Source organism: Mixophyes fleayi, chromosome 8 (assembly GCF_038048845.1).
Source record: "Mixophyes fleayi isolate aMixFle1 chromosome 8, aMixFle1.hap1, whole genome shotgun sequence".
NCBI lineage: Eukaryota > Metazoa > Chordata > Amphibia > Anura > Limnodynastidae > Mixophyes > Mixophyes fleayi.
In genome coordinates this window covers 130468274-130480432 of record NC_134409.1, presented here as the reverse complement: position 1 = coordinate 130480432, position 12159 = coordinate 130468274, and the positions used below count along the sequence as shown (strand labels likewise).

Genomic DNA, 12159 nt, shown 5'->3' with positions numbered 1-12159 from the left:
TCTTGGGTCCCCCCTCTATAGCCACCAAATGGGGCATGGCCACACCAGGATTGGGGCTCCTCTTATTACACATGCAGGCCAAGGCTCCCAGGCAGGCCTGGACCCCGGTATTTCATATCTGCTCCCCCCGTCTTGGCGCCCCTGGGTGTATTTAGTATAAGAAAACACTAAAGAAATAAATCTACCACAGCTTAAAATGTAATTTTGACTGTTGTTCACTATTGTATGATAAAATAGAGTTCTCCATATCCGTGGGGCAGAATTATCTCTACCTATTGGGCACCCACCAAACAATCAACAGTACAGTTGGAGCATTTTGCAAATATTTTTTTTCACTTTTCTATGCTTTATAGGAAGACATGGTTGTAGGTTCAAGACATTCTTTACTCACTCTGTTGGCATGGAGGATAGACAATTATTTGTGAAAATTAGTAGGACACAGTAATTAGTAGTAACAGCAGAGCAAGTGTTCAATGCAAGATTGACCATCTATCTGCAAAGACTACAACCTACAAAGACCTAATGTAGATCAAAATGCACCTGTATTCTTTGAGGATGGATTCCTAATAATTAGTATTTCTTGTAGTGAAGTATTGCTCCTCTAATTTTTACATGGCAGTTTGATGGCTTTTCACCAAGGAGCCAATTATGAGCCATTAGGGCTGAGCTCAATGGGACGTTTAGCTGGTTAATCTGAGCCCTATCTGTTGACTGTTCGAATTGGATGTCGGAGATCAATTACGAATCTGGAAATGAAGCTCTAACAGCCAGCAATAGAACTGACTGATAAAACCTCTATCTCCCAGTAGGATCTTCTCCTCCCTCCTTTTTCGAGGGCACTAGTGAAGTGACGACTACTTTGATAGGATCCATACTTCACTTTTAGGCTCCCTCAAAGCTTTGGGGTGATAGCTACTTCTGCAGCTATGGAAGGTCCACCAATGGATCCTAGATTAAACAAACCGTGTGGGGCTACACTCCAGACTTTGATAGCCAATCACTGTTGGACTCTGTTGAGTACTTTGACTGTTCCCTCCATGTCTTGAAGGCCGTGGTAGGAAGGACATCTATGGCATATCTTGATAGTGGTAAACAGAGAACGAAGAAACAGATAAAACAAATGTAATGTGTGTACCATTCCCTCGATGTCCCTTGAGATTCCGGGTATGGGGGCACACTCGGAGGCATGGCCGTAACAGAAGCAGTTTCCTCGCACCACTAGCTCATACAGAGCGTAATAATACTTTTCCTTTATCTCGATGCGGGAGTCCAGTAAGTTATCACCCAACGTGTGCAGCCTGGTGAAGTTAATCCTGAGGTTGGTAATCTTTAGGAGATCTACAATAGAAAATGGTGACAATGGGAATATTGTAAAGATTTCATTTTTTTGTAATTGCCAAAGCAAAGCTTCTGAAGCTCCCATGTATAAAAGAACGGTAAGAGCTTATTAAACTAAAGATATGGAGGTAATTTTGTTATTCACTAATCCACCACTTCTTCTATGATGGCACTGACCACAGTTATGCACCATGTGGTTCTCTGGCTACTGTGGGACTACAAGTTCCAGCATGTCCTGTCAGCCATAAGAACTGGAAGGTTATGCTGGGACTTGTGGTTTCACAATGACCAAAGAGCCACAATGTACCTACCTCTGATATAGAGTCTACGGGCCTGAGTTATTAAGGAAAGTAAGGCAAAAAAAAAAGAATAAATGTTCTCCGGGACAAACCATGTTACAATACAAGGGGTGCAAATTAGTTTATTATTTTGCACATAAGTTAAATACTGGCTATTCTTTCATGTAGCACAAAATACTTGATAGCTTCATTTAAAGTTGATCTAGGACATGCCTTATCCCAACGATAAATCTGTCCCCACATATTAAATTTATCTCCCCCTCCAATGCAACATGGTTTTATCCTGGTGCAAAGTTAATTCTTTTTTTTATGCTTTGCTCTCCTTAATAATTGAGGCCCTACTTCCGCAACAGTGTTAGGTTTGAAATATAATACAATATTCTTGCTACACCAGGTATAAAAACAGTGGTGTGTTTAAAACATAATTAAAAACAGTGTTAGGTGCCATATTTCTTTTTATACTACTAGAAAGCTACCCAGTGTCTGTCTCCTCAGATTAACATGGCAGATGGTGTCCATTTTGAACAAAACACAAGGATGCCAAATAAAAGCGATGCGGCTCTGTGACAGTTCTAAGGTGTACCTGCCCCCAACTTATATTGGAGACCACCATTTTATTATCCAATATCCATGACAGTGCAGCCTGTCAACTGACTAGGAACCAAACATTGAGGACTGAGGCACTTTGAAAATTGGTTCAGCCCACAAAATGGCTGCCGGCAACAGAGCCCCTCTTTAGTTCAGTAGAAACCTGTGCTGTGATCCTAACCATTCAATCAACTTATTATTGTAATCCAATGGAAATTGGGCTAATAAAAGCAAGTGTCTGATTGGTTGCTATGGGTTACAGAACAGTTGTACCAGTAATGATACATTAGAAAATAGTTTGTTTTAGGTCTGCACCTGTAGGTTTGTTTTGGACAATCTCATAAAAAGAAAGCATCCAAACTCCATTAAAACAGCCAGCGCTATTGTCCATTTATTGTGTACGTTCTGCAGGGTGACACTTCCACTAACTAAACCAGCTGGGACATGTCAGGATTTTACTGTAATCTGTTTTTTAACTCCACACATGGCTGGTGGCTGGACTGGGGCCAAGAGTAACACTCAGTATCATCCGTTAAGCAGGGAGTCAGCCATGTATGGAAGTAGAGCAATGCTGAAAACACAGAGCTAAATCAGTAACAGCCACAGATATCTTCACCCAGCTCACAAATAGCTCCACTGCTTTTAGAAAGTAATCAGACGTCCCTGTAACTGTCAGGAAATAGCTCAGGAACGGTCCATTGGAACTGGTTTCAGCCCCTCGTGTCAGTCTGCTCTACGGAGGGATGAAATCGTCCTCGCAATCACTGTAAAGCTGTGTCTGGCACAATGGACTTTAATATAGGGACCATCTTCCGAAAATAATATCTGTAAAATCCGGGAGTCTCTAGGACATTGTTTATAACCAGCGCATTTTGATGACATAACTTCAATGTTCATTGAAAAAAAACCTGGTGTATTGTAAGGAATAGTGCACTGACTACTGTAATTTATTATAGGTATTAGGTGATACATTTACTAAAGATTCTATAAAGGAAAGTGCAGTTGTTGCCCATAGTAACCAATCAGATTCCAGCTATCATTTATCTAGTACATTCTAGACAATGATTGCTAGAATCTGATTGGTTGCTATGGGCAACATCTCCGCTTTTCCTTTTCAGAAGGTTTAGAAAATCTCTCTATTATTATTTTTTTACATAGTTTGTTATCATTATTGTTATTTACAACCAGTCACCTGGTTTAGGACGATGGAGTTGTAATGCCTAAACTGAAAAAAATATTTTAGAAACTCCAGTTATTTTATTTGGCTTTACTTCTTGGGATTGTGAAATGGAATAAACATAGCGTGTTTATCATATAAGGTCAGGGCCATCTTTTCCATTGGGCACGATGGGCAGCTGCCCGGGGGCCCCACGGGCAAGGGGGCCCCATAGGCAGGGCTCTTAATGAGAATAAATAATCCTGCAAAACAAAAAAACCTGCAAAAAAACCTACAAGGGTCACTGAGCAAGTACATCTATCTATCTCTATCTCTATATATCTATATCTAGGGGCCCCGGTGCACTGCTTTGCCCAGGGGCCCATAATGTTGTTAAGATGGCCCTGCATAAGGTCTCAGTAATTTACCTTAAAGTGTACATGCCATCCATATACAGTGGATGCCATACCTGCCTACATTCCTGGCTTCATAATTGGGTAATGTAGGCCACATACCCAACCCACACAAACCCCTTTGGGTTAAGCCACACCCCATTCTGTCACTGGAATTCTAGACTGTTCCTCAAAATGCAGGACTGTCGGCTGAACCAAAATTCTTGAGAATGCAGCTTATTAATTCATTAGGAGCTTGTGAGATCACTGAGGCGCTCTGTCACAAAGATCCTGGTTACTAGTAAATGAATAGGCTGCATTGGTATGAATACTAGTTTCCTTCAAAATTCAGACACCATGATCAGGAAGTAGTGGGCCCTCTGTTCTGAAAGGCCTGGGCCAAATATCCCTTTTGTCCATATATTTATACATCCCAGTCAGTCACCACTAGGCAAAGCTTTATTCCAGAAATGGTAATGATTATACAACATTTCCAGTGATGTACTTCTGATTATATTTTTTCATTAGGCAGAACTTACTTTGAATGCGAGGGCTGTACGGGTCTCTGGTCGGAATAGCTGGATCCAGAACTCTGTATATCACCTGTAGACAAAGTGCAGGGATATTAAATAGTGACAAAGTTCAGGCATTGAGAAGATTACAGACGACATTACCGGAATACCATCTGGATTGTCAGAATATTATACAGAATATTCTGAAAGGGGTAATAGAGGATGGAGCCTGTGTTCTGTCTGATTTAGGGCCACAGGAAATTGTCAGTGTGCTCCTGTCTGGGAATGAACCATATTTATAAAGACCACGAATCTTCACATTATTTTTTATACATGCTCAGTAAAAATGTGGACAAAAGTTAGTCGGTATAAAGAAATGTAAATCTCTGTTAATAGGAGCTGAATGATGGCGATGTGATCAGGTGGATGGTGGTAATAGGAGACTGTCAGATGATTCATGGTGGTGTCTAACTGTGAGGTGAGTAATGGCAGTGTAAGATGGACAATGGTGGTGTAAGACCGTGAGATGGACAGTGGCGGTGTGACACAGAGAGATGGACAGTGGTGGTGTAAGACAGTGTGAAGGACAGAGGTGGTGTAAGTCCATGAGATGTTTAGTGGTGGTGTAAGACCATGAGATGGACAATGGTGGTGTAAGTCTATGAGGAGGACAGTGGTGGCCTAAGACCATGAGATGGACAGTGGTGGTGTAAGGCTGTGAGATGGACAGTGGTGGTGTAAGTCCATGAGATGTTCAGTGGTGGTGTAAGACCATGAGATGGACAATGGTGGTGTAAGTCTACGAGGAGGACAGTGGTGGCGTAAGACCATGAGATGGACAGTGGTGGTGTAAGACCATGAGATGTACAGTGGTGGTATAAGACCGTGACATGGACAGTGGTGGTGTAAGACCATGAGATGGACAGCGGTGGTGTAAGACAGTAAGATGGACAGGGGTGGTGTAAGCCCATGAGATGTTCAGTGGGGGTGTAAGACAGTGAGATGGACAATGGTGGTGTAAGTCTATGAGGAGGACAGTGGTGGTGTAAGACCATGAGATGGACAGTGGTGGTGTAAGCCCATGAGATGCTCAGTGGTGGTGTAAGACCATGAGATGGATAGTGGTGGTGTAAGACCATGAGATGTACAATGGTGGTGTAAGTCTATGAGGAGGACAGTGGTGGTGTAAGACCATGAGATGGACAGTGGTGGTGTAAGGCTGTGAGATGGTCAGTGGTGGTGTAAGACCATGAGATGTACAGTGGTGGTATAAGACCATGAGATGGACAGTGGTGGTGTAAGTCTGTGAGATGGACAGTGGTGGTGTAAGACCATGAGATGTACAGTGGTGCTATAAGACCATGAGATGGACAGTGGTGGTGTAAGACCATGAGATGTACAGTGGTGGTATAAGACCATGAGATGGACAGTGGTGGTGTAAGTCTGTGAGATGGACAGTGGTGGTGTAAGACCATGAGATGGACAGTGGTGGTGTAAGACCATGAGATGGACAGTGGTGGTGTAAGACCATGAGATGGTCAGTGGTGGTGTAAGACCATGAGATGGACAGTGGTGGTGTAAGACCATGAGATGGTCAGTGGTGGTGTAAGACCATGAGATGGACAGTGGTAGTGTAAGACCATGATATGGACAGTGGTGGTGTAAGTCTGTGAGATGGACAGTGGTGGTGTAAGACCATGAGATGGACAGTGGTGGTGTAAGACCATGAGATGGACAGTGGTGGTGTAAGACCATGAGATGGTCAGTGGTGGTGTAAGACCATGAGATGGTCAGTGGTGGTGTAAGACCATGAGATGGACAGTGGTGGTGTAAGACCATGAGATGGACAGTGGTGGTGTAAGACCATGAGATGGTCAGTGGTGGTGTAAGACCATGAGATGGACAGTGGTAGTGTAAGACCATGATATGGACAGTGGTGGTGTAAGACCATGAGATGGACAGTGGTGCTATAAGACCATGAGATGGACAGTGGTGGTGTAAGACCATGAGATGTACAGTGGTGGTATAAGACCATGAGATGGACAGTGGTGGTGTAAGACCATGAGATGGACAGTGGTGGTGTAAGACCATGAGATGGACAGTGGTGGTGTAAGACCATGAGATGGTCAGTGGTGGTGTAAGACCATGAGATGGTCAGTGGTGGTGTAAGACCATGAGATGGTCAGTGGTGGTGTAAGACCATGAGATGGACAGTGGTAGTGTAAGACCATGATATGGATCATGAGGGTCTATCATTATTATCCTGTATTGCTGCATGGACCTATTCTCTGTTTACATGCTATTTATTCTTACTTCTCCTTCGGTGGATGGCTCAATTTCAGAGTAGCGAGATTCACAGATTACGTCGTCCACCTTTCGCTGGATGCTGCGGGAAATATTTGGAAAGACGGTTGCACAGTCATAAGCAAAGTATCGGTAAACCTGCCAGCTCCGGCCAAAATCCGCTGAGCGCTCCACGAGCATGGCGGCTGGTCTGAACGTCTAAGTGAAAAAACACAAAACTAGAAATTTATATCATGGCTATACAATAATAAGATCATTATAATACCAAAAATAATTAACAAAGCTGCACCTACTTTTTTTTATAAAGTAGTCATGCAATTAATAGTGCAGCCATTACCCTGACTTAACAGTTTCTGGCTTAATGTTATGTGAAAATACCTGTAGATCATGCTCAATATTTATTCCAGAAATTGTTTGGCTAATTGCACTTGGGTATGTTGTCTTTCTTTTCCGTAAATGGAAGGGAGATGCTGGCATACTTATTGCTTTTTGCTTTGCCCATGTGTATATGATCTTTCTTTTTTATAGCAATAAAATTAAAATAAATGTAATTAATTTAAAAAAAAATTTTTTTTAATAATGTGTTTTACCAAAGGCAAGAAAAAACACCTTTTGTATAGTATTTTCTGTCAACCTGTACTTAAGGAAAAGGCCCCTCCCACTTGCGTCACATGACATGCATGATGGAATGTCAGTGTTGCCCAACACAATATCTTCAAGTGTCATTAAAAGTGATACTATTATATTTGTCAAGGATTCTTTTCTAAGAAAATAACATTCTAATAACTGTTGCTCTTTTACATATTGCTGTCATTTTCTTTATAAACACCATATAAAATTATTTTCAGCATTAGAACAACATTGTTGCAACAAAGTAAAAAGTACGACAAGAGTGACAAGAGAAGGGGGGGGGGGGGGTGGGGGGATGTGGCAGCTCAGACTTCTATCTTTTCAGATTCACTGGATACAATTTTGTTTGTTTTTAAATCTGCTCCATTTCACCCACAAGGAAACACAAGGAATAATCATCATAATTTGCTGATCATTTTATAAAAAAATGGAGGGACACGAGTTAAAGAAAGAGAGAGAAATGTGTCATGTTCCATTTTAATTTACTGGACCCCATCCCAGTAACCCAGATTTGTCATTATTCCAAATGAAGAGTCATTTGTTATCATACAATATAGAACAACAGATTAAGTGACCCAGAGTAAATCTCCGTAATTGTCAGTGGCGTTAGATTTACCTTGAAGGTCATGATGAGATGAGTGAAGTGAAATTCAGCTTCCAAATCTAATTGAATAGTAACATCAGAAATACCTAAATAAAATAAAAAAAGACAATAATGTAATAGAATTATAAATATTCTCCGTCAGTTACGCTGGTCTCTAATCTTAAATATCATATAATGATTTATCTAAGATACTATACTATAATGATGCAGGTGCGGAGTACATTATTATATACACTAGTGCAAATGTGCCTAACTCGGCATTGTTCTACTTTTTTAAAGAAAATATCATTGTGCAGATGCATTACGCACACAGACCTCCATTTAATGTTGGTTAACAGAATAAATTTGCCAGTTTTTTGTTGAAGAACTGAACCGGTTGCATGTCGGAGCCCACCAGGTACCTTCTTGGGTGAGGATCCACCTTAGGGTAAATATCTTTCATAGGTGATAGTGCAACTTTGATTCATTGTAATATTTTCTCTCCTAAATTTTGTTCTTTGGTTCCTCCTCAATGTCTTAGAGTCATGATAAGAATAAGGGGACATTGGATGCTTGTGAGGATGTGGAAATAATTTGGCAGTGTATAAAGTCCTACGGGCAACCACTGATTAATGATCCACTAAAACTCTGCTCTTGAAGCTCATTTAAATATCTTGTCCAGTAACATATAATCTTGCTTTTGCATTTGATTGCTCTGTTAGATTCTTTCTTGTACCTAACCCACATTTGGTAGGATATGCATGGATCCTCCCTACCGGTTATCAATTCACTCTTAACATTGCTGAGTCCGCAATTCCAAAATGGAATTCAACTTCATTTCCTTATAATAATCCATATTTTCATGTAAATTCCACCGAAAACTGCTTTTTTCGGAGAACAAAAGCAACTATAAGTATCATGCAAATGTACTAACACTGTATCGCAGCAGATACCATAGATATCTGCTGCTTTGCTATTTACCGCAACTTAATAAGTAATGAAAAGCCATTTACGCATACGGTAATGTACGCCAGCGTACATTAGCCTATGTGTAGTTCTTCAGCAACGGTGGCCACTTCGCGATAGTGACCATAGTAAAGATAGGAGAGGGGTCTTCGCAGGAACAGCAGTTTGTTGTGACTGCTGCTTCTGTTGAAGTTTTTTCATAAATACACACAATCTTTCAGTCATTGTCTTTGAGATAAGGATTGAAAGGAATCGTGTTAAAAATGCGGTCTTTAATAAATATGCCCCTATGCATTGCTGTGAATGCCTATCAGTTTAACCACTCGTGGGCAAATAGTTGCCAACAGAAGTAGCTCCCAATGCATTCAGACAAAAATTGATTGTGCCACACATGCAATCGAGGGCATGTATGTTACCACATGGAACCAAAAAGCATTAAATCAACATTATTTTGCAGGTGCAATTATAAGTACTAGTGACATATTGTCATTTACTCTATTTGCTCCAAGTTCACATAACTTAAAAGTCTGACTTTGTTTGTGCATAGTTACTTCTGACCTAATTCCACTTCAAAGTGATGTTTCCCTTTAGAAGCTGAATTGATGATAATGAAGGAATGAAATGCAAAGATTAAGTAACGCTGATCGCAGAGTTCTCCTGGATGGACTTCAATAGATTTAGGAATAGCTCATATTAGACAGAAATCCTCTTAGGACCTTAATGAGTCTGGATTCAGACTGTATTTGCTGTTGAGTGACAGAGCCTCCAAGTTTAATGAGAGATGAGCTATTGTGGAAGCTGCCGCAAGCATGGTCCATAGGTGTAGATCTGGTTAGTCAAGTTGGTGCAGGTGATGGTGGTATTTCTGTAGTATTTAAGAAAACCCAAGAAAATAATCTGGGGCACACCTGTAATGTAACGTTTTCTCAATACTTCATATTGCTTTCACTCGGGTCAAAAAAAATAGGATCCAATTTGAATATTAAATCGGGAGTCTGAATTCGGGAAAAAATGTATTACTATTCCAAGTTCCAACGTTAAAACCAAGAACAATGGAATACGCGGCAGCATTGATTGATTGTAGAGAATTGGCAGACAAGTCCGGTTGGGACATAATGGCGGTATTAGGTCTGTGGTTGCCATCATAACACTATTTTTTTAATATAATTAGTAGCACAAAAATATACGCTTTCACTTTTCACAGCTACTACAGAAACCCAACGTTAACTGCCTTAAATTAAACTGAAATATAATATATTAACAGAATTCCATAACTTTTTTTGTACATTATATTACATGTAGAAATTTTAGCAACAGAGTATAATGATTAAATAACTATATTATCAATCACTATATTAAAGGAACTAAAGAATTTCTTTATACACTACAATATATGTAAAAGTTCTTCCATCGAAGGTACATTGCTGGGCATAGTCCCCGCAAAACGCGCTGATGTGGCTGTAAATAACTGTCACAGTTTTTAGATCACCCAGCAGGTCCCAATTTCCAGGTCACCCAGCAGGTGCACAGTTGTGTTGCCAACTGTCACATTTTTTCCAGGGGACAATGGTAATGCTTTGTTGTAAATGGCGAGTGTACGTTTTGTGAAATAACTCAGAAACGATCCAATTTTCTGTAAATTTACAGACCAAGACCATTAATTTGGTATATCATGTGCCCTGCTCAGACAACAGCATCATAGAAATAAGTCCCTCATAAAAGTCGCATTATGCTATTAATATATAATTTATCCCTCAGAGCAAAACGGTTGTTGCATGAGCCAGCATTATATGAATGTAGCCACATTAACACAGACAAATAGAATGACTTATTTCTTTTGCTACATCAAGTGCCGTGCATATAACAAGGTTTCCCATAGCCGGCGGCAGCTGCGGCTTGCGGCATGCAGAACGATTAGTGAACTGGCACCCACCAGCCCAATTTCTAGGCAGCATTGACCAGAGATTGTTTGACACCTGTTCTCTCCACATGTAAATAACAAGATTTTCTCTGCTTGAACTTTCTGCTTGGACCGAGGCCAAACAGAAGCGTTATCTTCAATATGACACATACAAAATGCATGTTATGGTTTTAGGAAAACAAAACTAGATATATAAAGAATTTCTGATTCTTTTTATTGGATTATAACATTTAATTTAGAGTCGACAAGTCCCGATATATCTACGTTGACATTGGTTGTTATTTTGGAGGCATCGTTAGTGTTTCCAAAACAGACAATGTCCAAAAATGTGTATAAAATGTAATAATTAAAAACACACACGTTTCTAAACCCTTGTAGCCTGGCATCTGTTTGAAGCAGGTGCGGAAAAAGTGTTTAAAGATCAAAATAAATATTTCAATTAGTTGTGCAGGTTTGTTTGTGCGAATTAACTTATTTGTAATAAATCCTATAAAAATGTGTCTAAACAATAAATATTTTTCTGGCGGATGAGAATAATTGAGATATGAGTCAGGATTTCCTGTGGAAAGTGGAAAGATTGATACATTTTCCCTTCCCCTGTGCTCCTGGGGGACGTAAACTGTTCACAATAATATAAAATACAAAGAATTTTAATAAGACTCTAGATAAAATAGCTGTTGGGATTAGCATGTGAAATCCTCAAAGGCTATGTATCCTTTTTTTTGTGTCCCAGCGCTAATCCGAGAGGAGAATATGTGTAATTAAATTAACCTTCTTTAATGAGGAAAAGGAAGGACGCGTAGACGGATTTAAGTTCTGTGGTGCCTGAGGCCGGTTCCAAACCTGCTTCAACTAGACCACTATTCGTAATGTCTACAGCAGATATACTCACTTTGGCCGGCTTTACCAGCAATAAATTTACGTTAACAATTTATACAGATGATTTGTGGTTCATGCCTGAAAAAATATAGGTTGTACAGACTACAACAATCATCTTATGCCAAACTATATCACTTAATTATAATCAAAAGGAAAAACAAAACAAAACAAACGGACTCTATAACTTGTATCGGGTATTTTACCATTCTCAGACTGCCACCACTCCTTCTTCCGGTCTTCGGCAAAAGTGGTAATGACATTTTCGATACGGTGGCTGATGGGATTGCTCAGTCGGTTGTAAGGTCTTCGTGAGTCACAGACAAAACACTTTTTCTCGTCCTGGGGAACATGATAAAGATTGTCTAACTCGATGTATAGAGCCATACCATTCATTTACACAAAGTTATGAAATATTCAGATCAAATTCTACAATTGCCTATCAGGTCTTAAGAAAAACTCCATCCTAGGGGTAAATGTATCAAGCTGAGAGTTTTCCGGCGGGTTTGAAAAACCAATCAGATTCTAGCTGTCATTAATTTAGTGCATTCTACAAAATGACAGCTAGAATCTGATTGGTTGCTATAGGCAACA

General features: G+C 40.1%; 1 protein-coding gene across 4 annotated transcripts in view; it reads right to left on the bottom strand.

Moving 5' to 3' along the window:
* LAMB2 (laminin subunit beta 2) overlaps positions 1-12159 on the bottom strand; it is a 74468-nt gene that overhangs the window by 40143 nt on the left and 22166 nt on the right. For all 4 annotated transcript variants that reach the window (XM_075183550.1, XM_075183551.1, XM_075183553.1 and 1 more), the window contains exons 4-8: positions 11772-11907; positions 7836-7909; positions 6599-6787; positions 4313-4376; positions 1136-1338 (exon numbers count right to left, since the gene is read on the bottom strand). In XM_075183550.1, coding sequence (XP_075039651.1) covers positions 1136-1338; positions 4313-4376; positions 6599-6787; positions 7836-7909; positions 11772-11907 — 666 coding nt within the window. The remainder of the gene's footprint in view (positions 1-1135; positions 1339-4312; positions 4377-6598; positions 6788-7835; positions 7910-11771; positions 11908-12159) is intronic.